General features: G+C 68.5%; 4 protein-coding genes across 17 annotated transcripts; 1 reads left to right on the forward strand and 3 right to left on the reverse strand.

Moving 5' to 3' along the window:
• Positions 1 to 59: 59 nt before the first annotated feature.
• On the reverse strand, positions 60 to 3135 carry HOGA1 (4-hydroxy-2-oxoglutarate aldolase 1). Of its 3 annotated transcripts, none has more exons than XM_080596839.1 (7): positions 2228 to 3135; positions 1957 to 2085; positions 1752 to 1879; positions 1511 to 1665; positions 1259 to 1355; positions 1013 to 1146; positions 60 to 619 (listed from the first exon to the last, which is right to left on the reverse strand). In XM_080596839.1, exons 1-7 carry the CDS (start codon positions 2796 to 2798, stop codon positions 589 to 591), a joined length of 1245 nt encoding a protein of 414 aa, XP_080452965.1. In that variant the 5' UTR covers positions 2799 to 3135; the 3' UTR covers positions 60 to 588. The 3 variants fall into 3 exon arrangements, with proteins under 3 accessions (XP_080452965.1, XP_080452964.1, XP_080452966.1); XM_080596838.1 differs by having other exon boundaries at positions 1511 to 1645; positions 2228 to 3105; XM_080596840.1 differs by lacking the exon at positions 1957 to 2085 and having other exon boundaries at positions 1511 to 1645; positions 2228 to 3116.
• Positions 3136 to 3186: 51 nt separating this feature from the next.
• On the reverse strand, positions 3187 to 5775 carry ANKRD2 (ankyrin repeat domain 2). 11 transcript variants are annotated; one of them, XM_080596817.1, is made up of 9 exons: positions 5046 to 5775; positions 4822 to 4935; positions 4586 to 4747; positions 4375 to 4482; positions 4181 to 4279; positions 3931 to 4029; positions 3734 to 3832; positions 3459 to 3557; positions 3187 to 3376 (listed from the first exon to the last, which is right to left on the reverse strand). In XM_080596817.1, exons 1-9 carry the CDS (start codon positions 5301 to 5303, stop codon positions 3272 to 3274), a joined length of 1143 nt encoding a protein of 380 aa, XP_080452943.1. In that variant the 5' UTR covers positions 5304 to 5775; the 3' UTR covers positions 3187 to 3271. The 11 variants fall into 11 exon arrangements, with proteins under 11 accessions (XP_080452943.1, XP_080452951.1, XP_080452942.1 ...); XM_080596825.1 differs by having other exon boundaries at positions 3187 to 3557; XM_080596816.1 differs by having other exon boundaries at positions 4822 to 5775.
• A 154-nt stretch (positions 5776 to 5929) lies between these two features.
• On the reverse strand, positions 5930 to 9816 carry UBTD1 (ubiquitin domain containing 1). The gene is made up of 3 exons (XM_080596855.1): positions 9616 to 9816; positions 6796 to 7023; positions 5930 to 6657 (listed from the first exon to the last, which is right to left on the reverse strand). The coding sequence occupies exons 1-3, from the start codon at positions 9680 to 9682 to the stop codon at positions 6272 to 6274; spliced, it is 681 nt and encodes a 226-aa protein (XP_080452981.1). The 5' UTR covers positions 9683 to 9816; the 3' UTR covers positions 5930 to 6271.
• Positions 9817 to 10048: 232 nt separating this feature from the next.
• MMS19 (MMS19 homolog, cytosolic iron-sulfur assembly component) lies at positions 10049 to 23304 on the forward strand. 2 transcript variants are annotated; one of them, XM_080596800.1, is made up of 31 exons: positions 10049 to 10193; positions 12497 to 12545; positions 13003 to 13103; positions 14598 to 14683; positions 14989 to 15063; positions 15626 to 15695; positions 15878 to 16006; positions 16214 to 16275; positions 16519 to 16605; positions 16904 to 16978; positions 17171 to 17248; positions 17510 to 17648; positions 18079 to 18233; positions 18461 to 18539; positions 18828 to 18953; positions 19272 to 19353; positions 19668 to 19765; positions 20109 to 20249; positions 20392 to 20547; positions 20714 to 20813; positions 20948 to 21050; positions 21155 to 21229; positions 21355 to 21481; positions 21564 to 21664; positions 21744 to 21800; positions 21899 to 22085; positions 22187 to 22269; positions 22359 to 22523; positions 22605 to 22664; positions 22773 to 22873; positions 22950 to 23304. In XM_080596800.1, the coding sequence occupies exons 1-31, from the start codon at positions 10097 to 10099 to the stop codon at positions 22975 to 22977; spliced, it is 3072 nt and encodes a 1023-aa protein (XP_080452926.1). In that variant the 5' UTR covers positions 10049 to 10096; the 3' UTR covers positions 22978 to 23304. The 2 variants fall into 2 exon arrangements, with proteins under 2 accessions (XP_080452926.1, XP_080452927.1); XM_080596801.1 differs by lacking the exon at positions 15878 to 16006.
• Positions 23305 to 23420: the final 116 nt, after the last annotated feature.

The following is a 23420-nucleotide window of genomic DNA, read 5'->3' on the forward strand; positions in this document are numbered from 1 at the left end:
TGTCCTGTTTGCTGGGGAGCAGGCGGGAGGCTGCTTGCATGGGCACAAACGCAGGCGCGGAGGGGAGTCAGCGGGTTTATTCGCGGCGCTCTGGAGGGCAGCTGGGCCAGCGTGGGCTTCCGCACCTCGGGGCCGCCCGGCCCACGCAGGGACAGCAAGAACCTGGGGGCTGCAGGCCCTGTTCCCTGCAGGCACCCACATGGGTGAGGGGCACCCAGCTGGAGCCCAGGGTGGGTTGTCCTGGGGTCTGGCGGGGCTGGGCGCATGCCCAGGGGGGACACGAGGGTGGCCTCACGGTGCTGAGCTTCCCCTCCACCAGCCCTGTCCAGCAGGAAGGAGCGGGATGGCTGGCTTTCTCCTGGCCGTGATCCCAGTGTCCCCACCACGTCCCCAGCTCCCTGGCTTCCCGGTACAGGAAGGGGCAGGGGGAGACGGTGCCGCCTGCGCCGCGGGGCCACGTCCCGGGTGCTCACAGCCAGCCGTTGGTGCTGAAGGTGCCCCTCAGCTCCTCCACCTGGGCTGGGCTCAGCGGGGCCAGGGGCGCACGGCAGGGCCCCCCGTAGTACCCGAACCACTCCATGGCCTTCTTCAGCCCCGGGATCCCAAAGCGGCGGGTGACCTGCGGGAAGGAGGGCGCAGCAATCCACCGCGTCCCCGCGGCAGGGCCACGCGGGGCTGAGGTGGGTCCCCACCCGTGTAGCATCCCTGCAGGACACCGGGAGCCGTCCCACGGTGGGACGGGGCCCCCGGGAAGACGCAGCAATTCCCTCCATCACCGCCTATAAATATCCTGCGGGTCTCACGCTGGGGCTGGACGGGTGCCCGGTGCCAGGGCACGCGCTGTTCCTGGCACGAGAGGGCTGGCATTTCCCACCCTGCCGCCTCCAGCCCGGGCTTGGCTCCCCACCCGGGCGCTGCACTGCCCACCCAGGCTGCCCCACAGCCCCCAGGGACCCTCGTCCTCACCACCCCCAGCCCTGTGGGGCCACCTCCGGGTGTGCTGCCCGCTCACCGCCGCGTTGGGCTCGATGAGCCGGTGCTGCAGCTCGCGGGCCTCCTGCCAGCAGCCCTGGCGGCACAGGCGCTCCAGCTGGCACAGCGGGGCCCCCAGGACGTTGGCGAGGGCGCAGACCCCCCCCGAGGCACCTGGGGACGTGGGGGCACGTTGGCAGCGAGTTCCTGGGCATCGTGGCCCCTCACCTCGCTGCGGTGCCCTCGCGCTGGCGCTCCGCGCCCCCAGGCGAGCGGCAGCACCTACCCACGGCGTAGCTCGCCAGAAGGAAGCCGGCCGATCCCGCCAGCACCTGGAAATCCTCCCGCTGCGTCTTGTGGACGAGCAGACCCACGCGGGTGATCTGGGGAGAGAGGTGTGCCTGGGGGCGTGCATCGCCCCGTCCCCGCCACGGGGTCCTGGGGGTGGCTCGGGGCAGGGCTGTGACACCCTGTTCCAAGCTCGGGGACAGGTTTGGGGCCAGCCCTGGGTCCCCCCGGCAAGCCCTGCCTCACTCACATCCCCGCCGCTGTCCTTGATGCCGATGACATTGGGGTGCTGAGCCAGGGTGAGGACAGCCTCCAGCGGCAGCTCCAGGCCGGTGTTGGCAGGGACGCTGTAGAGCACCACGGGTATGGGGGACGCCTCGGCCACCTGCGGGCAGCCAGCCAGAGCTGCGGGTGGGACGGGGACAGGCGGGACGTGTCCCCAGCCCTGCTGCCCTGGGCAGAGCCGCGGGTGGGCGGCGGGCAGGGCTCACCTCCGTGTAGTGCCGCACCAGGGCGGCGCTGCTCATGGCTCCCCGGTAGTAGCAGGGCGTCACCACCAGCGCCGCGTCAGCCCCGGCCTCTGCCATGCTGACCGTCAGCTCGACGGTGGCCTTGGTGGCTGGGGAGGCGGCAGAGCGGTGAGGGACGTCCCGGGGGGATGCAGCCCCCCCCCCCCCCCGTGTTCCCCACGCTCACATTCGCAGCCGGAGCCCGCCAGCAGCAGGCGGTCCCGGGGCAGCGCGCGGCGCACGCAGCTCAGCACCTCCAGCCGCTCGCGGGGTGCCAGGTACGGGTACTCCCCGGTGGAGCCCAGCACCACCAGCCCTGAAACGCAAGGCGGGTACCCCAGGGGCTGCCCGCCGCCCAGCGAAGCCCAGCCGGGGGCTGAGCACCCCCCGGGAGGGCGGCAGGATGCGTGCGGCGGGCAGGGGTCTGCGCAGAGAGCGGCGGGGTGGGCAGCGCCTACCTCGGAAGGGGATGCTGGCATAGCGGCGCAGGTTGGCCTCCAGCTGGGCATAGTCCACCTCCTGCAGGGCCGAGAAGGGGGTGGCGAGGGGTGGGAAGATGCCCCCGAGGTCGAGCGTAGGCTCCGGGCCTGGAGGGGTGCTGAGCCCCCGGCGCTGCCCAGGGGCTGCCCGGCGCAGAGCTGCCAGGGCCGGCCGGAGGGCCGAGGCGAGGCGGGTGCTGAGCGCCATGCTGGCTGGGTGCTGCGGCCAGCCCGTGCCACCCGCCCCCCCCCGAGGGGCTGTTAATGTTTGATGGGGCACGTGAGGGAGCTGCAGCCCCGCTGGGCAGACGGGGGGGTGGGACCGGGTGACCTGCAGGAGGGGCCTGCAGAAGGAGCTCAGCACCCCTCCGGATGAGCCCCGGCTGCACTGACTGCGCTTTCCCTTCGTTTTCCCACCTAACCAGGCTGCAGCACCTGGGGGGCCAGGGAAGGGAATAAGCGCTGCAGGGAGTCCCGGGGCCGTGAGCAGCGTTTGCCTGCTCTGGGTGTTGGTGTAGGGTCTCCTGTAAACACAGGCGAGTGGGAACATCTGTGGGGAGTGAGCAAGGGGCGCGGAGCCCAGCAGGAGCGGCACATCTCGTAAGGGGGCTGCTGCGTCCCTCCTGGCACAGCTGCGGTGAGGCAGAGCAGTGCTGCTGCTCCCCAGCACCGTGGGTTTTGGGGACGCGCCGAGGGGCTGGCAGTGCCCCCGCTGTCTGAGCAGCCCTCAATGGTTTTCCTCCCCGAGCGTGCCCAGGCAGGGCTGCAAAGCACGGCAAATGGTGCCTGGGCATCCCGCAGCCACGAGTCCTGCCACCAAGCCACTGGTGTGACAGCCCCGCGGGTGTCACCCACCCCTGTACTCGGTGTCAGGGCACCACGCAGCCCCTGCCGGCCCCACCGCCCCCCCGGAGCAGCCCGCTGGAGCCAAACTCTGCCCTGTGCTGGCTTTATTAACACGGCTGACTCAGCTGGGTCCCGCTCCTTGGCGCCGAGCCCAGCCCTGGTCCCTGCCCGCTGCCATCACGCGGGGACCTCGGCCTCCCCCTGCGGCTGCTCCTTGGTCTCCAGCGCCTGGCGCGTGTCCGTCTGCCACTGCTGCACCAGCTCCGTCGGGGTCTTGCCGGCCTGCGGGCGGGGGGCACGGGTTGGGGCTGGGGCCAGGGCGGCAGCAAATGGCACAGGCACCCGCATGCCCCGCGGCGCCCACCTGGTTCTTGGCCATCATGTCGGCCCCGTGCAGGATCAGCATCTTGATGATCTTGTAGCGGCTGAGGCGCGTGGCGTCGTGCAGAGCCGTGTCCCCCTCCTGCGGGACACGCAGCCTGGCTCCGTCTGCGCACCCACGTCCCCAAGGGGACACGGGGACGGTGCCCGCCCCAGCCCCGGCCGTGCCGATGGCAGCACCCCGGGCAGGGCCGCGTGGCAGCCCTCGGAGGGGGCTCGGCGCTGCCCCCCGTGCTGGCTGCGGGGCCCCGCTCTCACCCTGTCCGGGGAGTTGATGTCCACCCCGCAGTGGATGAGGTGCTCCACGATGTCGGGGTGCCCGGTCCGGGTGGCCACGTGCAGGGGGGTGCTGAGCAGCTGGGGTTCAGGGGAGACACACACCAGAAGGGATCAGCACCCCCCTCCCCGCTGTGCCCCCCCAGCACAGCCCCCTCCCCAGGCTGTGCCCCCCTCACCTTGTCCTTCAGGTTGAGGTCTGCCCCGTGGTCCTGCAGCAGCTTCACGGCGTCCAGGTGCCCCCCCCGGCAGGCCCAGTGCACGGCGGTGCAGTCCAGCTGGGCACGCAGAGCCTGCGTCACTGGGGGGGGACACCACCACCCCGTGCCCCCCCCCCCCACCAGCCCACGGCCACCTCCGCCCTGGGGACAGCCAGCCCTGCCGCGGGGACCCCCACCCCGTGGGGATGGGGGCAGGACGCGGCCTCACCCGGTCCCTGAAGTCGACAGTGGCCCCGCTGTCCAGCAGCTTCTGCAGGATGTCCGTGTGGCCCTCCAGCGAGGAGCGGTGCAGGGCCGTGCGGTGGAACTGGGGGGGCGAGGTGCCGCGTCGGTGGCCGGCTTTGACTCCCCCATGCCCCCCCCCCCCCACAATCCGAGGCACAACGGGGGACCCTGCGCTACCTCGTCACACGTGTCCGGGGGGCCACCATCCGCCAGGAACTTCTCGATGACGCGGATCTTGCCCTGGACGGCAGCTCGCAGGAAGGTCTCCGGCTCCACGGGACCCTCCTGAGGGCAGGGCAGGGCAGGGCTGGGGCAGCGGGGACAACAGGGGGCCCCGTGTCCTGCTCCTCCAGGGCACCCCGGCTTTTTGGGGAGCCCCTGCACGTACGATCTCGAGGGGCTCCGGCGGCGGCGGGGGCTCGGGGGTGGCCGCCCGCTCCTCCCGGCGCTTGCGGCGCTGCTTGCGCAGCTCGATGAGGCGCTGTATGCTCCCCACGTCGATGATCTCCCGGCGCAGGTCCACTGAGCTCCTCCGCACCCGCTCCTGGCCCTGCGGGGACACGCAGCGCCCCGCTCGTCCCCGCCGTGCCCTCCTGCGCCCCGCTCCCCGCACCCGGCCCTCACCTTGATGGCCTCGATGCCCCTGTTGCGGGGGCCCTGCCGCTTCTCCTCCTCCAGCTCCGGCGTGCTCATGCGCTCCACGGCCGGCGGCTCCCGCGGGCCATCGCCCTTCAGCCTCTGCGGGGACACGGGGGGGCTGCAGAGCCCTGGGTGCACAGGGCAGCCCCAGCATCCATCCCCGGGCGCTGCTGAGGTCCCCGGGACGGCCGGCAGCCCGCAGGACCCACCTTCTCCTCCTCCTCCTCCTCCGCCAGCTTCTGGTCGATGAGCTCCTTGGCCTTCTCCACGTCCAGCTCCATGTCTGCCCCGCGCGCAGCCCCTGGCAGGATGCGGCCTCTCCTCCTCTTCAGCACCACGGCTGTTAGCTCCCGGCGCTGCCGGCGGCTCCGCTGGCGGCGGGGCTTTATGCCGCCGGCCCCTCCGTCCCGCTGCCCAAGGGCACCGACAGCTGTGCCTGCTCCACATGACTGGGGCAGCTTAGCCATGAGCTCACCCTGCTGCTTTCTGGCGCCCCTGGCTCACCTCCTGCGCGCTCTTAAAGCGACCCACGGCCCACCCAGCTGGCTGCCCGGGACCCCCGCGCTGGGCTGGAGGGGACCTGGGGTGCGCAGAGCCCTCAGCGGCGGTCCGGAGGCTGGATGGAGCTGGGCCACGGTGCGCGTTAACCCGCAGGTCCTGAGCCCGTGCCACCCATCCCGGGCAGCCGGGATGCTCGCGGCGGCTCCGCGCTGCTTTGGAGGATGACCTCAGGGCTGGAGCATCCCGAGCGCCACCTGGTCTCCCCGCCGCACGCGGGGCCGGCAGGCAGAGCCCGCAGCTGTTCCCGGTGCCGGGGACATTGCTCAGCCCCCCCTGGATTTTGCTTTCCCTTTTTGTAAGATGAGGCCACTGTGCCCTGTGCTGGGACAGTTAATGCGCTGGGACCTGGCCCCTGGGACTGGGCTGAGCACAGGGGAGGGACACGTGGGGACACGGCACCCTCCTGGCCACGGGCAGGTCCCTTGGGTGCTGTGTCCCACGGGTGCCACAGCCTCCGGCTGCACAAAGGCAGGCACCCATTACGCGAGGACGCACGGGGACAGCCCACACATAGGGACAGCCCCCGCGTGGCTGAAGGATGAAAAGGCTTTATTGATAAATACACAGACTATGTACAGAGGGGAGACATCTCCGCACAGCCCCGCAGCCCAGCGGCCCCCCGGCAGCGGGATCCCGGCCTCGTGGCCGGGGCTGGCGGGTCACAGCCTCTCCCCGAGGGGCGGCCCCACAGCGGGGCCCCCCGGCACACATCGGTCCCACACCTTCCACTGCAAATTTGTGCCCGTGCCTCCAGCCCAGCGGGGCCACCGCGGCGCCACGGCCCCGGGGAGGGGACCCGGTGGCTCTGGCAGGGCTGGGACATCCCTGAGGTGCCCCTGTGCTCCGTCACAGGAAGGGGCCTCCCCGCCGGAGCTCAGTTCCTGGGCGGCAGGGGCTGGTTGACGATCACCTGCACCACAAAATCCTTCTGGATCTTGGTCTCCTGCAGCCGCGTGCGGTCGGTGAGCAGCTTGCCCGAGAAGAACCAGCGCTGCCAGGCCAGCTCGATGCCCTCCTGCGCCTGCAGCTGCTTCTTCAGCTGCCCGATGGTGTCGCCCATGCTGGCGCTGAGCCGCAGGTCCTTGCCGGTGGAGAGCCGCACCTTGAGGGCGAACTCGCGCCGGGCGCTGGGCAGGGGCTCGGCCGGCTCCGCCGCCTCCTCCTCGCCCCGCTCCAGGATCAGGTTGACGGGGGGTGCCAGGCAGTAGACGGGCAGCTGGTACCGGTTGCCCAGCTCGTCGTAGCACTCCGTCAGCGACCCTGGGGACAGCGGGCTGAGTGACTGTGCCCCGTGGGGCGTCCCCATCACGCCCCCAGGCTCCCGGAACCGCCCCCCCAGCTCCGCACCCCGATGCGGGGCGCTCATCCCCGCCGCCCCCCGAGCTGCCACCCCCTCACCATGGGGCAGGGTGATGCTGGCTCCGTCCAGGATGGCCTGGGCCAGGCTGTGGTCGTTGGCCTCCACGGCGTAGGCGGCCGCCTTCAGGGCGTCCCAGATCTCCTTGCGGCCCTCGAAGGCGGGCGCCGTGTCCCAAAACTCGTCCCGCTTGCTGCGCAGCTGCCCGTCCGTCATCGGGTAGTCGCTCTTCCACTTGGGACGCTCCTTCTTCAGGGGCTCATTGCGGCCTGCGGGGGCAGCGGCAGCTCAGGGCGGGGGGGCTGAAACCCCAAATTCCAGCCCCTACAGCCCGGGGAAGGCCACCCTGCCCCACAGGCTGCTGGGGACCCCAAACACAGCAGTGTGTGTCCCAGCCAGCCCCCAGCACAGCAGCCGCCCCCCAGCAGCATCCCTCGCCCCCAGCAGGGAGCAGGGCTCTCTGCCCCATGTTTTGGGGACAGGGGAGGATGGGCCGGGGGCCAGCAGGGTGGCTGTAGGGCCCCTTGAGGCAGAGCAGTATTTATAGCTTGGGGAATTAGCCAGAAATAAGCCGGTGCGCCGGAGTGGGAAAAGGATTACGGGGGCTGAGCCGCAGCCCCGCAGAGGGGGGGGGCATGACTTCTGGGTCCTCTGCCCGCCCAGGGCATGCGGGGCGTTGCTGCGGGCGGTGACAGCGCCGTGTGGCACCGGGCCCTGCTGGCCCCGACAGCCTGCCGCACGGATCAGCAGGGCGAGCACACCGGGACGTCACCCCAGGCGGTGGCAAAAGCCCATTCCCAGGCTGGCAGCACCCTGCCACGGCACGGGACGGGGGCGTCACCACCCATAGGACACCCAGGATGGGTGGTGGTGCTGGAGAGACCCCTGCGGGGCACCGGGCGGGCTGGAGCTGTGGAGCAGCCCCGCGCCAGGCCGCGGCCCCGTGGGAACGGCCCCGTGCTGCCAGCCCCACGGCACGGCCGGAAGCGTGGGGCAGGAAGGAGCTGTTGTCACTCCCAGCTGAGCTGGGGACAATGAGTGACAACAGCTCCTTCCTGCCTCCGCGCCCCACGGGGCGGCCAGCCGGCACCGATCCTGCGGGGGGCGCGGGGGGAAGGTGGGACCCCGGCTGCGCAGGAAGGATGCTGAGCGCCCGCCGTGACCTGTAGGGCAGGGTGATGCCACCCGTGGCTGCTGGGGACAGCCACCACCCCCACGGAGGCTTGTCGGGGTGACACAAAGCACTACACGACCGTTTTCTCCATCCCCTGCTCGTCCAGGACCCAGCGAGCACCCAGGCTGGAGCTGGGCACGCGGCACAGGGTCCCCGTGCAGCACAGGGCAGCGCGGCCACCCCGAGGGCTGGGGCACGGTGCCGAGCATCCCCGAGGAGCGAGGGCAGCCGGCTGCAGGCAGCGCTGCCGATTCAGCAGTCCCGGTGCTGGGCCGCTGGGATTTGCAGCGTGGCAGAGCGAGGTCAGGGACAGCACCTGCCCCGGGCACCGGGCAGCACCGGCCTGAAGGACGCGGCAGGGACCGCAGGGCAGGGAGCCACCAGTGCCACGGCCGCTGCAGGTGGCCAGGGCCGGAGATGAACATCCCTGGCCGGGTGCGAGGGCAGCCAGGTAGACAAGGACAGGCGAGGATTAAAGGGTGACGAAGGTCCTCCCGCGTCCCATGGCTCACCACCGGAGGCGGGCGCGGGCTGGCACGGCAGATAGCAGAGCCTGGTGCAGCCAGGGCAGGAGGCTCCCGTGGGGCCGGGTTCTTCTCGGACGAACGGCGGGGCTCCCAGCTGCCTGCTCGGCTTCCAGGAGAGGGAAGAGGCCGGCCCAGGTGAGGAAGCAGGAGCCGGGGGCTGCGGGGCCCGAGCTGGCGGCACGGCCGCCCCACGCCAGCCCTGCCCAGGTAGGCAGGAGCTAAGCCTCTGCTATTTATTGCTGCCGCCCAGCCCGGGCCCAGCCCGTAATCGCCCCGTGCCGCGCTATTCCCGGCCCGTTGTGCAACCCCGGTGCCCGCGGGGGGTACAGGGGGGTCCGGATGCGTCCGGCCGCTCGCTGCGCCCACGCGGGAGCTGACGGGAGCGGGCTGGCAGCCTCGCCCCGACGGCACCTCCGCGGCAGGGCTGCTCCCAGCGCCTCGCGCCCCGTGGTGGGGTCCCTTGTGGGGGTCCCTTGTGGGGTCCGGGGGTCTCCAGCATCTCCCAGAGCCCCCGGAGCCCCCCGTGCCCCATTCGTGCCCCCAGCCGCGACCCGAGGGGACGCAGCGGGGCTGCCCGGGGTGACGCCCCCAGCCCGGTTTCACCGCGGGGCTCAGCTCCCGGCCCCCGCACCGGGAGCACCCCGCAGCGGCAGGTCGCTGCGTGCCGGGACGTGCCGGGCCCGGCGCCGCGTCCCCGGCCGCGGGCGGGGGCAGCCGCACACCGCGCTCCGTCCCGGCGCGGCCCCGGGGAGCCTCCGGTTGCAGCTCCCGGTGCCCCCCGCGTCCCCCCCGACGCCGGCACGGGGCAGCGGGGGCAGCAGAGCCCCCCCCGGCACCCCGCCGCTCCCCGGACACCGGCAGCGCCCCCCCGGTGGACACCGGCAGCGCCCCCCCGGTGCACACCGGGGCGCCCGTTCCCGGCCGGCGCCGCCCGGCCCCGACGGGGCGCACGGGGCGGGAGCGCTGCGGGGCCCCCTCCCGGCCGCCCGCCGCGCCCCGGGCCCGGCTCCTCAACCCGGGAAACACCGGAGCGCTGCGGAAACCCGTCCCCGGTGGCGGCGGGACGGCCCCGCCGCGGGGACACCGGCACCGGAGCCGCCCCGGGGGCACGGCGCGGCGCCCCCCGCCCCCCCCCCCGCCCGGAGCCCGGCCCCGCTCACCTGCTCTCTTGCGGGGGTTCCCGGCGGCGGGCCGCTCCCGGCGCTGCCGCCCCACGCAGCCGCCCATGGCGGGGCTCGACGGCGGCGGCGGGGCGGGCGGCTCGGCATGGGGCCGGGCCGGCTCCGCGCTGCTCCCGACCCGCGGGGCCCCGGCGCCGTGCAGCCGCCTCCGCCCGGCTCTGAGCGCCGGGGCCGCCCCGCCGCCGGACTCCCCCCCCGCGGCCCGCCCCGCCCCCACAGGTGCGCATGTGCCCGCCCCGCCGCCGGCACCGGCACCGCCCTCGTGCGCGAAGCCGCCCTCCCGCCGCTTTTGGCCCTCCCGCGCCGCCGTACTCCTGGCGGAAGAAGGGCGAGTGGGGCGGGGATGAGGGGGTGCGGGGTCGGTGCGCGCATGCGCTGCGGCTCACTGAGGGAAGCGAGGGTGGCCGCGCATGCGCGCGGCGGGAGCGGCGCCGGCCGCGCCGGGCTGGGTGTGGGTGTCATGGCGGCGGGCGGGGCGGGCGCCGAGCGGCTCGAGGGGCTCGTGCGGGACGCGGCGGGCGGGCAGCAGGACGGCCCCGCCGCTGAGGTGGCGGCAGGTACCGGGACGGGGGCGGCGGGGCCGGGCCGGGCCGCGGGGGGGGGTTGGGGGGGGCCTGGGCCTGGGCCTGGGCCTGGGGCTGGGCCTCAGGGCGCGGGGCAGGGCCGGGGGCAGGGGGAGGGCGGCCTGGGGCTGGGGGCGAGCCGCGGCCTTGGGATGGCGGGGGGGCACCGGCGGGGGCAGCCGCGGGGCGTGGGCGGCCCCGGGGCGCTGGGCAACAGGGGCAGGGGCAGGGTGTGCGGGTAGCGGAGCAGCACCGCGGGGGGGTGCCCGCCGGGGGCCGGGAGCCGGCACCTGAGGTTGGGGCCTGCAGGGCGCGTGGGGGGCAGCAGCGTGGGAAGGGGTACGGGGTGAGGCGGGGCTGGTGGGGCTGGGGCGAAAGCAGAGCTGCAGGGGCTGTGGGGTCAGGGTTTCGGAGGGCTGGTCGAGAGCGTGAGGTGGGACCGAAGGTGCGGGACGTAGCAGCGGTGCCGGGGCTGCTCCGGATCAGGGAACGGGAGTTCGGACCGTGGGGGCGGGTGAGCTGACGGGAGCCTGGGGCTCGTGCTGCCCTTTCTGTGGTTTCTCCTCTTCTGGCAGGGCTTTAGGCGTTTGGTTTCCTGGGATAACTTTCTTTCCGCTTGGAGCAGCAGTTCGGTGACTTCCTTGCGTTAAGGAATGTGTAGCTGCAGGAGGGTGGCTTTTTAAGGATAAGGCGGCATGTTTGTGTTTGTAGGCAGTGGCTTTGGCACGCTGCGGAAAGGGTTTGAGAGAGCAGGGAAGGGCTCCGTAGGCTGCGTTACAGAGAGGAGCAGCTCGTAGACCCCTCCCAAGATGCTGGGTTGTGAACTGACCATTGGTGGAAAGTAGAAGGAAATTGGAGGAGGTGAAAGGACACTAACCTACGTGACACCGAAGAGACTGCAAAAGAGTTGCACAAAGCCCCTGACATATTTGTGATGGGGCGGAAAACCCAGCGGCAAGGGAAGATAACCTTACAGATGCCGTTGTCATCCGTGGTCATGTTACAGAAGTGCCTGGAGAAAGCTTTGTCTCCTCAAAGCCACACGCGCAGAGAGGTCCCCAGCTCCCGCCAGCCGTATGGCGCTTGTGACAAACCGACCTTGACAAGCCAGCACCCCGGGCCCCTCTGACCTCGCGCAGAACCGCGCATCAGAGAGTATTAGGTTGCATCACCTATCCTTGAGCGAAAGTGGAGGTTTTTCTGACCTCGTGGCCCCTGTGCAGTTGTTGGAAGAAGCACAGTGAACTGCTCACGTGAGCTGCTGAGCACTGCGTTACGTGTCACCTAGGGAGAAGGACCTCGGTGCTGTCACGGGCAGCTCGGGCTGCACAGGTGTCAGAGGAGGCTGAGTTTATTGGCATTAAAAAGCAGGGAGAGGGAAGGTGCTGTAACAGGGATCCGTCACGCGCTCGCCGGGATGGGTGGAATACCGGGCTCAGGTGTTAAGGGAGTGGGGGAGACAGGAGGAACAGAAAGTGTGTGGAAATGGTGCCTGGGATGGCGTGTGGAAGGGGAGGGGAGGTGTCGGGGGGGCACAGGTCCCTGTGAGCCGGCAGGGGCGGCGCCACTGGGGCTGGCGCGGTCACCTCGTGAGAGGCAAAGCCCTGCGGCCCCCCGCTCCCCGAGACCGGGGCGAGCCCGCTCGCTGCAGCAGAGCGAGGGGCTCCTGACCGCAGGAGCATTAACAGCCGGCTGCGGCCAGATCTCACGCTTCGCCTTTTCCTGTTGAGGTCGCAGGCAGCTCTGTGGAGGTGCTGCTCTGAAAGCGCAGAGCGGCTCGCTGCTCGGACCTCCTGCGGGGCGGTGGAGGGGAAAGGCACGAGCCGTGTCCCGGGCCACCTGAGGGACAGCTTAGTGGGCCGAGCGGAGCAGCACTGTGCCTCGTGCCTGAGCAGAAGGCACGCACAGAGCATTCGCACGGGGTGGTTGTGCTGGCTGTGGGTGGCAGGAGAAGAGAGCCTGCCCTTCTCCAGGGCTCCCGCAGGACGCAGCCAGCCGGTACCAAAGCCTCCCGGGGAGTGACTCTTCCCCCAGTTCAGCTGCAGGAACGTTGAGGCAGGAGGCAAGTGAAGCAACCTGGCCGGGGCGTCTGAGTCAGAGCTGGAAATCGGCTCCAGGAGTCCCGGCGCTGCCCTAGTCCGACCACAAAACCATATTTCTCCATGCCCTCCATCTCGGGAGGGGGTTTGTGCAGGTGTTGCTCAGCGCAGAGACGGGGCAGCTGGGTGTTCGGTAGCGCCGTGCCTAAGGGACGGTCTGGGAGTCCCTGGCTCACTCTCTTTACCTCTTTTCTCCAGGGGTGAAAGATGGAAGCTGGACTGTGCTGCAGCTCGTGGAAGCGCTGGGGTAAGGAGAGCCTTAAACGCACCGTACCTCGTGTGAGGGGGCTGCGGGGACGTCCCCACAAGAAGGAGAAGTGTGCGTGCTGCCGGCTCGGGCAGGGCGGGCTGGCTTCAGCGCTGCTGGGCAGCAGGCATGCCGTCTGCTCGCTGCGTGGGGCCCCATCGGTGCCCTCGCAGGACAGGGGAGCCATTTGGGGACGGACGGGGCCGGAGCAGCCCACGAGGCCTTCCCGGCACGGTGGGAAGGTGTCGTAGCAGGCGGCGAGCCCCCAGAACGCGTTGCAGCTGAGACAGCTCCCGCTGGGGACGGCGTGGCCGGGGAGGAGGAGGAATCAGCTCCCCCCGAGCGCCGTCGGGCAGCGCCGTTCTGTTTGTAACGCGCTCGCTCGGGGCGCGCCTCCTGCCCGCTCGGGGTCCCCGCTCACAACGGCCCTCTTGGGTTTTTGCTGCGTGTGGGCCAGGTCCTGCTTGGAGAACACAGATCCTCGGGCGCGGGGGCGAGGCATCCAGCTGCTGTCGCAGGTCCTCCTCGAGTGTCACTCCCTGCTCCAGGAGAAGGAAGGTAAGCGCTGCTCTGCGCCCCGCGATGGCTGCTGGCGGGCTGGGGGCCCTGGGAGCCTGTCCTGCGCTCGGCAAAGGGGCTGCTTTAGCACCGTGGCAGCTCTGTGTGTGTCTCTGGGGAGTCAAAGTCCAACGAGGACACGGGGCCTCGCACCGCAGCCTGTTTGCCACCCTCCCGACACGACTCGGGTGGCTCCCTCAATGTGCCGGGGCCCGGCAGGGGCCTGGCGCTGCAGCCGGTGCCCCTGGCAGCGTGTGGGTGTTGCGTACCCAGGCGTGCTCAGCGCCACGTGGGAAGCCTCGGGGACACATCTGCGTGTCAAAATCCCCGGGTGCTGATTCACTGCAGGAAAGCCGTCGCTCGCAAAGCGAGTCACGCCGCAGCCCTCGGGCTGCCCGGGTTAACTCCGGGGGACCCCTGTCGCCTGGGGAGGAGGGGGAGGTCAGCGTGAGGAGGAGAGCGGAGTGGAGGATGGGGGTGGGAGAGGAAGATGCCCCGCTCGTGGAGGCAAGGAGAAGGTTTGGCTGCGGTAAAGGCCTCAGAACAGCCGGTTGGCAGCAGGGAAGCCCAGTTAAGCGCTGCCGGGCTTTGAGTTGGACTGGGGGCCTTGCTGGTGCGTGGCTGAACCCACGGCAGCAGGCTGGCAGGAGGGCAGGGGAGTAGTTAGCAGGCGAGGCAGAGGACAGGAAGGATGGAATTAGAACGTGCCGGGCTCTGTGTAAGTCTCAGACTGGTGCTGGGCAGGGCAGAGGGAGAATATGCTCAGAGCTGCTGGTGCAGCTGGAGTCAGGTGTAACGACTGTGACGGGGATGGGTTAGCTCTGCGGGAACAGGAGGAGCTGGTGGGGTTCAGGGGGACGGCCTGGCGGGATCAGGGGAGCACGCCAGGTGTGAACCAAGTCTCCAGCAGCCGTCACCTCCCCCGGGAGGGGAGCTGCTGCGGCACCGCAGCCAGCCCGTCTCCCTTCGTGGCCCTCCTCACGCAGTTCATTTCTCAGGCGCTGCGTCAGGCTGCCTGCCGGGGGGGCGGCTTTCTGCAGCAGCTGTGGGCGCAGGATGCTGCCAGCCGGCTCTTCCAGTCTGCTTCCTGCTGCCTCTCCCCAGGGCCGGGCTGTGCAGGCGCCCGCGGCCGTGACTCAGGCCCCAGGAACGTGTTGTGGAGCTGAGCGCGGGGGGGAGCCGGGGCTCCTGCCCCACCCCGTGACATCCTGCGGCCTCGGCCAAGCGGGCGGCTGCCGCTTCCCTGCCCGTGGCTGCAGCCACGTGTCCGGACAGGCCGGGGCAAGCGCCTCTCGGGTGGCTGCAGCACCTCCCGAGGCGGTGCTGCCCCGCTGCGGCCACTTGTGGGTCCCTCACAGGGAGGGTGACGGTGTCAGCACCAAGGGGGCGCGCCCAGCAGTGGCGCTTCTTCCCTTCTACCAGCGTGAGACGTTCTCGCTGTTCACCCAGCAGCTCCTTCCAGGGTTAACGCGCATCGGTGTCTGTCTCTGACAGTGCTGCACCTGGTCCTGTTCTACGAGAACCGGCTGCAAGACCATCACCTCGTCATCCCCTCGGTGCTCCAGGGACTCCGTGCGCTGGTGAGCTTGTGTCCCCCCGGCCCTCAGCGCGAGGATGGCTCCGGGGTGGTGCTGGGGGGACGCAGCTCCTGGGTGCGAGCTGAAGCAGCGTGTCAGGCTGTGCCCCTCGCAGGGGGGCGGAGAATGCCATGAATTTCTGCCCCGTGCTGGTACTGGGGCAAGGACACCCTGCCTACCCTGGGGGCAGCACGGATGACAGGTGTCCTGTCCTTCCTCTGCAAGGGTGACAAGCTTCCCCCGGGGTAGGAGAGGGTCCTGCAAGTACAGAGTCATCGTTCCTATTGCTTTTCTCTTCCTGTTCCCAGAGCATGTGTGAGGTACTCGCCCCAGGGCTAGCAGTATCCGTGCTCAAAGCCATCTTCCAGGAGGTACACGTGCAGGTGAGCAATGTGATTTCCTTCCTCCTGTTCTCTGGGTGTGTCTGGGGATAGCCTGCCTGCTTTCGGACCTTCAGCAGCAGCGCAGCGTAGCACGTCCTCCAGCAGCAGCGCGGTGCTCCTGCAGAGCTCAGGCAGCGTGGCTCGCTGCAGAGCGGGAGGCAGAAGGCAGCTGAGACTCCTGTTTGGCCCTTGTCCTCTCCTGTATCAACCCTAGGGGGATTATTTCCTTTTTCCTGTTCTCCAGGCAGTGTTTAGGTGGCTCCAGCTCCCAAATTCTCCTCCGTCTTAAGACTGTTTGTGCTGGAAGGCCTTGGGCAGCATAAGTGGCCCAGGTGTGATTGTGATAGTGTCCATTTAGTGGTGGACATGGTCGCGTTCAGGTGCAGTCGCACAAGCGTGTGCACGTTCTGCATGTGGTACGTGGGGCCTGCATGCCACAAAGCAGCAGCTGAGCTGCGAGGGTGCTGCCCGCTTCCCGAGGGCACGCGTGTGCCCCTGGGCGGGGGGTAGCAGCGCTGCTCTGTACCGAGGCTTGTTTTGATTCCTCTGCTCCTCCCTCCAGTCCCTGCTGCAGCTGGACCGCCACACAGTCTACAGCATCATCACCAACTTCATGGCCACCAGGGAGGAAGGTGAGGGCAGGTGCCAGAACCGCTCTGGGGCTGTTTGGGCTGGGGACGTGGCTTGCTTTCTCCTGCTCCGAGGGCTCTGTGGCACTGCTTGAGGAGAGCTGGACGGGCCGTGGGACTGGGGAAGCTGGGCTGATTTCGTGCTGCGTTGGTGAGGTCTCGTGTCCCGCACCTTCTTTCTGCAGAGCTGAAGGGCCTGGGTGCTGACTTCACCTTTGGCTTCATCCAGGTGATGGATGGGGAGAAGGATCCCCGCAACCTGCTGGTGGCCTTCCAGATCGTGCGCGATCTCATTGCCAAGAACTATGCCCTGGGTGAGCCTGGGCCTGCTTTGCAGAGCCAATCGAGGGACGTAATCGCTTCTCTTTGAACCGTTGGAGGGATGGCTCTGGGGTCCGAGCAGGGCCGGGTTGGCCCTGACGTGATTTAGGAGCTGTAGAGCCAGCCTCTCACGGGTGCTGGGCGTAGCTGCTGTGCCTCCCCTGCTCGGCGTCTCTGCTAACACTTTCCTCTCCCCGCAGGTCCCTTTGTGGAGGAGCTGTTTGAAGTGACATCCTGCTACTTCCCCATTGATTTTACTCCAGTGAGTGAGTCTGCCCCGTGCCATAACCCCTTCCTTCTGGCGTTTTCCCAGGGTCTCGTGTCCCCTCCGGGGATTGGGAGGAGAGGAAGGGGAAGAGTCTGAGCTGGGCAGTGCTGTGCTGCCAGCTGTGGTACCCAGGCCAGTGCCAAGCTGGCTGTAGAGACTGGCCTTGCTGCTGCCTTGCTGGAGATGAGGTGACGCAGGCTTGGCTGATGTTTCACGACCTGCTCTCTGTGCTTCCAGCCCCCCAACGACCCTCATGGCATCCAGAGAGAAGACCTGATCCTAAGCCTTCGGGCCGTCCTGGCCTCCACGCCCCAGTTTGCTGAGGTAGGTGGCTCCTCGGGTTCCCGAGCACCATGCCTGAGCGCAGGCTGCATTTCCTACTTCTGCAGCTCCCAGAGCAGCTCTGTGGGAAGGGAACGACTGGGAGCAGGAGCCTGTTGGCAGCCCTTGTGTCCTGCCTGTCCCTGGGGCTGGGCGTGGGGAGGGTGACACCCCGGGAAGGGGCTGCCTGTTGCATGTCTCTCTCTAGCTCTGCTCTTCTGGCAGAGGACGAGCTTGCAGCCCTGCAGGGCCAGGGACAATGTGGCACGGAGCGGGTTGTCCTAACCACCTCTTTCTGTAGTTCCTGCTCCCTCTGCTCATTGAGAAGATGGACTCAGACCTGCAAAGTGCCAAGCTCGACTCCCTGCAGACTCTGGTAAGGAGGGATCCCCCGCTGCCCTCAGCCCACAGCTGGCCTGTGCCAGCAGTAGCTCCTCTCCTGTGTCTGACAGCCCAAGACTCTCCCTTGCAGAGCCCGGTCCACATTTTCCTGTCTCACAGCGTCCCTGCTCTGTGTCCTACTGGTCCTGACTTCTCTCTGATCCTTTCTCCTGGCTCTCTCTTGCAGACGGCCTGTTGTGCCATCTACGGGCAGAAGGAGCTGCAGGAATTCCTCCCCAGCCTCTGGTCATCCCTGCGCAGGGAGGTGAGTGCTGCAGGGCCCCTAACAAAGGCAGTCCTCGAGGGCCCCATATCTCCTCCCAGCCCCCACCAGTGGCCTCGGACAGCCCAGCTGAAAAACAGGGATGGGGGGGCAGGCCACCCCTTGGGGCTTGCGGGGCGTGTTGTTTGAAGCATGGCTTCCTGCGTGCTGGAGCCTCTGAGCCCTTCAGCCCCGTGCTGGGAACGTGAAGCCTGCGGCTGGGGTCAGCACTGCGCGTAGCTCATCCCACGGCGTCTCCTGCAGGTGTTCCAGACAGCAAGCGAGAAGGTTGAGGCAGAGTGCCTGACCGCGCTGCACGCCCTCTCCGCCTGCCTCTCCCGCTCCGTGCTCAGCTCAGACGCCGAGGACCTCCTGGACTCCTTCCTTAGCAGCATCCTGCAAGGTAGCTGGCAGGGAGACCTACCCTGCCCTGAGCAGCCAGGCCTGCGGGCGCTGCCAGGCCTGCAAGCATCCTCCTAGCCGCAGGAGGTCTGCCCTCATGTTCTCTTTGAAGCCTGTTCCTTCTCTTTCTGGGTCTCACAGCTAGCATTGGCTTCTGAGGGAATTCTCTCGAGGGAATTGGCTGTAGGAGGGAGGAGAAGAGGGTACAGTAGGAAATGCAAATTGGATTGAGTTGCTTCCCTCGCAGCTGAGACTGGGGAGTCCAAAGCTGTGCTGCGTGCCTGGAACTGGAGGCAGCGGCTCTGCCAAGGAGGCCACGCTGCAGCTCAGAGCTGTGCCCCAGCAGCGTGTCCCAGCCCAGCTACCAGCTGCGCCCCGCACGCGAGGCAGAGGCGGTCCTGCCGGTGTGGCTGACGCCCGGCCTGTCTCAGATTGCAGGCACCATCTGTGCGAGCCCGATATGAAGCTGGTGTGGCCGAGTGCCAAACTCCTGCAGGCAGCAGCGGGTGCCTCCCTCCGCACCTACCACCGCCTCACCCGCAGCGTGCTGCCCCTGCTGCTGGAGCAGTACACCAAGCACTCGCAGGTGAGGGGCACCCCGCAGCAGGGGTCACACGCAGTAGGGCTGAACACACCCGGGTGCTCTGCCTGGCTCGGTGGGAATAGGGTGGGTGGCCATCAGTTGCAATGGGCGTCCTTCCCTGGCTGTGGGTGGCACCCCCCGTTCACCCTCTGGCCTCCTGGCACTGGGCTGAGACGTAGCTGGGTCCCAGCAGTCACGGAGAGCTGGGTTATGCCTTTGTGTCCCTGCAGAGCAGCCAGAGGAGGACAATCCTGGAAATGCTGCTGGGCTTCCTGGAGCTGCAGCAGAAGTGGGGACATGTGGAAGAAGGTGAGGCTTGCTGGTCCCTCCGGAGGTACCCACGTACCCCCGCTGTGTCCCTGGGGGCTTCTGGCACTGCCCTCGCCTTCCCCTGCCCTGACGGAGAACAAAAGCTCATTGACTTGGGCAGCTGTTGTGCAGCCCACCTGCCTGCGCCAGGGATCCTGCATGGGTGGGTGGGTGTGAACTGACAGGGAAAAGAGCCTGCCCCAGGAAGAGTCTGTCCAGTGCCATGGGGGCGGCTTTGCTGTGACAGCCAGATGACAACAGTGACTCCGTCTGTGCCTCTGTCTCCAGATGAGAGTGCCCTGCTGTCCCTCCGAGCCCCAGTTTGCTCTGTGGTGTTCTCAGCGTTGACGGACCCCAGTGTGCAGCTGCAGCTGGTTGGGATCAGGGCGCTGACCGTCCTGGGCTCCCTGCAAGGTTGGTGCCGCACTTCTCCTGGGGAGGCGGGGGGAGGTGTCACCCCGTTCCGGGAGCCGTGGTGCACGTGGCTGCTGGGGCACCCTGGTGGCTGCCTGTACTGCACGTAGGCACACAGGAGCAGTGGCAGCACTTCTTACCCAGGCCGTGATCTCTAGGGACACTCGGTTTCTCTCTTGCCTGTTCGTATTGGGTATCTCTGGAGTCTGCGTACTGCAGCATTGCCAACAGCCTGGACAAGGGGGGAGGGTGCTGGCCAGAACTCCAGGATCTTTGCCTTTGGCCAAGGGCATGATTCCTCTGCGGCTCTTGTTCCAGGCTTCCTGTCTCCCCCTGACCTGGAGCTGGTTGTGGATCACCTCATCCGGCTCGCCCTGCACGAGGAGGATTCCCAGAGCAGGTGAGGGCTGCACTCCCGTCACCCACACTCTGGGAGGAGGCACAGAGTTCAGCTTTGCTGCAGAGAGGGGCGGTGGAGGCACGGGTGTAAAAGCAAAGGGTTAAACCAGTAGTTTGTGGTCTGAAAATTAGAAAGTCTGGGCCTGCAATGCAGGGGGCTCTGCGCTGCTAGCCAGTAGCATGAAAAAGGCAGACTGCTGAGAAATGGGTTTCTGGAGGCACCTTCTGGCCCAGACCTTTGCAGGTGGTGTACAAGCAGCTCAGGGTTTGCATTGCTTACATTACCCCCCCCCCCATTCTCTTCCCTCCTGGCAGCGAAGCAGCGATGGAGGCAGCTGGATCTCTGGCCCCCATCTACCCAGAGGTTTTCTCCGGGCGCATGGTGCCCAGGCTCGGGGAGGAGCTGCGGTCAGGTAGGGGTGGTGGTGGGAAGGGAATGACTTCTGGTGTTGGGGTGAAGCTGTGAGGCCGTGCCGCATGGCACAGGTCTATCCGTGGCTGGCCTTGTTGTGAAATTCCCAGCACAAGTGCTGTGGTGCTGGCACGGGGAGGGCTGTGTCTGGGGATTGCAGCTGGGATTGCCCTCGGGGAGCTGCCCGGCCATGGTCTGGGCAGGGAGCCTTGGGCTTGGCTTGGGGTGGTCCTTCCGAGCTTCTGCACCCCGTCTACCCCGGCACGGGCTGGGCCCTGAATGTCCTCGGGCTGGGGAGCCCGGGTGCCACCCTAACGCCCCTCTGAGGTGTGCGTTCCCTTCAGAGCGGGACGAGGAGAGATCCCAGGACCTCCGCTCTCTGCGGCAGCGCTGCCTGCAGGCCCTGGCAGCTGTGTCCACGCACACCAGCATCGTGAGGGAGACCGTCCCTGTCCTGCTGCAGCATCTCCGGAAGGTGCAGAAAGGTAACGCAGCGGGCGGCTCTGCGCAGCGCGTCCGGGCAGGAGCTGGGTTTCCTGCTCCTGGTGGCTGCCCTGGGGTGCCGCTGGCACCGATGGGGGGGCGGGCGCAGCGGCTGCGCGGTGTGACGGTGACCGTGCCCCGCAGGGAGCGAGGCCGGCAGTGCCCAAGAGGTGGTCTCCGTGTGCCAGAGCCTGCACCGCGTGGCCCTGCAGTGCCAGCAGGACGCGGAGGGCTGCTGGTACTTCCACCAGGCGGCGGTGCCCTGTCTGCTGGCCATGGCCGTGCAGGCCGCCATGCAAGGTAGGTGCGGGGCTGGAGCCCCGGAGGGGACAGCAGCGGCTCCCTGGGGCCCTGCAGAGCGCTGCTGCTGCCACCCGCCGGCAGGCGCGGGCACTGCGGGCCCTGCTGCCCCCTGCCAGAGGCAGAGCTGGGCAGCAGCGCGTCCCTTTCCTCCTGCTGTCTGCAGAGAGCGCCCACCCGCTCCTGGGCAAGGCGCTGCTGGAGGAGGACGTGCTGGCCGCCATGGTCCCCGTGATCAGCGCTGCCACCACCCACCTTAGCCCTGAGTGAGTAATGCTGGCGTGGGACACGGGGCAGGCTGCGTCCCCCTCTGCTGCTCCACGGGGGAGGTCCTGTGCCTCCGGGGAGTTCTCTGGTGATGCTCCCAGAGCAGCACATTGCAATGTCTCCTTCCTCCTAGGCTGGCTGCCCAGAGCGTGTCTCACGTCGTGCCCCTCTTCCTGGATGGAGAGGTTTCCTTCCTGCCCCAGAACAGCTTCCCTTGCTCCTTCCAGCCCTTTGCGGTGCGTAGGGGGCTGGGGCGCTGACCAGGGGCAGGAAATGAGGCTGTGGGCACAGGCTGCCAGCAGGGACCGTGGCTGATGTGGGCGCTGTTCTTCCCCCACAGGAGGGGGAGTGCTTGGAGGCACAGAGACGCCTGGTCGCCCTCCTCATGGCCTTCGTTTGCTCCTTGCCTCGCAACGTAAGTTGGTGGGGAGAAGGGGTCCTGGCTGAGCACCATCCTGTCCAGATCCACAGCAAGCTCCACGGGCAGAGGAAGGGAGCAGCTCTGGACCCAGGCCGTGACACGCTCTGTCTCTCTCTCAGGTGGCAATCCCTCAGCAGGAGCGGTTGCTCCGGGAGCTGCTGGCGCTGAGCTGCTCCTGCAACTGCCCCTTCGCAGCCACCACGGCCGCCAAGTGCTTCGCGGGGCTGGTGAACAAGCACCCAGCGGGTAAGGGTGCTGGGCAGGGCGTGTGGGTCCCTGCACAGTGGTGGCAGGGAAACGGCTCAGCCTGTCCCCTCTGTGTCCGCAGGGCAGCAGCTGGATGAGATCCTGCAGCTTGCAGTGAACAGGATGGAGCCTGGCCTTGCAGAGGGGCCCCGCCGAGCGCAGGCGCTCACCCTGCTGCTCTGGGTAAGGCCTGCCCTGCGCGTGGGAGAGGGCTTCCCCCTCCAAGGGGCAGCGGGGTGCTGACTCTGCTCTGCCTGCACAGGTGACCAAAGCCCTGGTGCTGCGCTACCACCCCCTGAGCTCCCACCTGACGGACAAGGTAGGCAGCAGTGAGGCTGGGTGCTCCCGGAGGAGCCCGCCTGCTCCCCCCGTGCCCCTGGCTGCGGGCACCCCGTCTCAGCGCTCTCTCTCTCGCAGCTGCTGGGCCTGCTGGGCGACGCGGAGCTGGGCCCCGCTGCGGCCGATGGCTTCTCCCTGCTCATGGCCGAGTCCCCGGACGTGCTGCACAAGGGCTGCCACGCCGACGTGCGCATCATGTTCCGCCAGCGCTTCTTCACTGACAACGTGCCCAAGCTGGTGCAGGGCTTCCACGGGGCCGGCCCCGGTGAGAGCTGGCCCCAGCCCCGCCACCCAGTGCCCCCTTACCCCGGGGGCCTGAGCCAGCGTCCTCTCCTTCCTGCCCGTAACCGCCTCTGCCCTCCGCAGACGTGAAGGCCAACTACCTGAAGGGGCTGTCCCACGTGCTCAACCACCTTCCCAAGCCCGTGCTGGTGACAGAGCTACCCACGGTGAGAGCCAGCCCCGGCGGGGGGACCGTGGCAGTGCGCAGACCGCACAGCTGGGAGCTGCTGACACCTGTGTTCTCCCCTCCCCGCAGCTGCTTTCCCTCCTGCTTGAGGCCTTGTCCTGCTCAGACCGCGTGGTGCAGCTCTCCACCCTGAGCTGCCTCCAGCCGCTGCTGCTCGAAGCTCCCCAGATCATGAGCCTTCACGTCGACACGCTGGTCACCAAGTTCCTCAGCCTCACCTCCAGCCCCGCCATGGTGCGTGCACCCTTCTCCTACACCGTGCTCCCCGTTCCTGCGCCCGTGTCCCCTCCGTCCCCTCACCCCTGTCTGTTGCAGGCTGTCCGCATCGCTGCCCTGCGCTGCGCCCATGCGCTCACCAGCCTGCCCACAATAGTGGTAAGTGCTCCCGCTGCCTGCCCCTGCGGGTGTGCAGGGGGCTCCCAGGCCTCCTGGGGGGCACCCAGCACCCCGGCACCCTCGCTAAGAGCAGTCTCTCTCCTACAGCTGCTCCCCTACAAGGCCAGAGTGATCCGGGCGCTGGCCAAGCCTTTGGATGACAAGAAGAGGCTGGTGCGGAAGGAGGCAGTAGCGGCACGGGGGGAATGGTAAGCGGGTGCTGCTGGAGCTGGGAAGGAGCTGGGGTGTTGGGGACGTGGCTCAGCACCGTCTCTGTCCCCTCAGGTTCCTGGTGGGGAGCCCGGGCAGGTGAGCGCCCCGCATCCCCTCCCTGTGCTGGCTGACAATCTGACGGGGATGCTGCTGCCCTGCCAAGCCATGCAACTGACGCCACGGGCACAGCCTCCCTCGGAGCTGGTACTGCCTGGAGCGTGGGGGCCAGCAGACAGCGACACCCCGGCACCCCCCCCATCTTCCCTGCGCCCACGGGAGGGAAGGATTTGTGCTGCTTGTGGCTTGCCTGCAGCCAGGGACAGTGCTGGACAGACTCGCCCTGCGTGAAGGGAGAGGGCAGGCCTGTGCACACGGGTACGGTGTGCAGCAACCCCTCTGCAAGAGGAATAAACATCTGTTTTGGTAACGCTGTGAGGGATCTCGGCACAGCCCGGGCTGGGACTCCAGAGCCCTTCCCAGCCATTGCACAGCTAAAGGTGCTGGGTGCAGGCCCTTATTCCTCCTTACTCACTGGGGAATCAC

This window comes from Anser brachyrhynchus, assembly GCF_964034855.1.
Source record: "Anser brachyrhynchus genome assembly, chromosome: 6".
In the NCBI taxonomy this organism is placed as follows: domain Eukaryota; kingdom Metazoa; phylum Chordata; class Aves; order Anseriformes; family Anatidae; genus Anser; species Anser brachyrhynchus.

Coding starts and splice junctions, on each gene's coding strand:
- MMS19 (XM_080596800.1), top strand. CDS start 10,097: ATGGCGGCGGGCGGGGCGGGCGCCGAGCGGCTCGAGGGGCTCGTGCGG. Junction 17,249..17,509: donor GGTCATCCCTGCGCAGGGAG/GTGAGTGCTGCA, acceptor CGTCTCCTGCAG/GTGTTCCAGACAGCAAGCGA. Junction 22,086..22,186: donor CTTCCACGGGGCCGGCCCCG/GTGAGAGCTGGC, acceptor TGCCCTCCGCAG/ACGTGAAGGCCAACTACCTG.
- UBTD1 (XM_080596855.1), bottom strand. CDS start 9,682: ATGGGCGGCTGCGTGGGGCGGCAGCGCCGGGAGCGGCCCGCCGCCGGG. Junction 7,024..9,615: donor GAACCCCCGCAAGAGAGCAG/GTGAGCGGGGCC, acceptor CTGCCCCCGCAG/GCCGCAATGAGCCCCTGAAG. Junction 6,658..6,795: donor CAGCATCACCCTGCCCCATG/GTGAGGGGGTGG, acceptor CGCTGTCCCCAG/GGTCGCTGACGGAGTGCTAC.
- ANKRD2 (XM_080596815.1), bottom strand. CDS start 5,283: ATGTGGAGCAGGCACAGCTGTCGGTGCCCTTGGGCAGCGGGACGGAGG. Junction 4,280..4,374: donor CCCCGGACACGTGTGACGAG/GTAGCGCAGGGT, acceptor TCGCCCCCCCAG/TTCCACCGCACGGCCCTGCA. Junction 3,833..3,930: donor ACCTCAACCTGAAGGACAAG/GTGAGGGGGGCA, acceptor CCTGAACCCCAG/CTGCTCAGCACCCCCCTGCA.
- HOGA1 (XM_080596838.1), bottom strand. CDS start 2,798: ATGTTCCCACTCGCCTGTGTTTACAGGAGACCCTACACCAACACCCAG. Junction 2,086..2,227: donor TGCCAGCATCCCCTTCCGAG/GTAGGCGCTGCC, acceptor CTTGCGTTTCAG/GGCTGGTGGTGCTGGGCTCC. Junction 620..1,012: donor TCATCGAGCCCAACGCGGCG/GTGAGCGGGCAG, acceptor TCCTTCCCGCAG/GTCACCCGCCGCTTTGGGAT.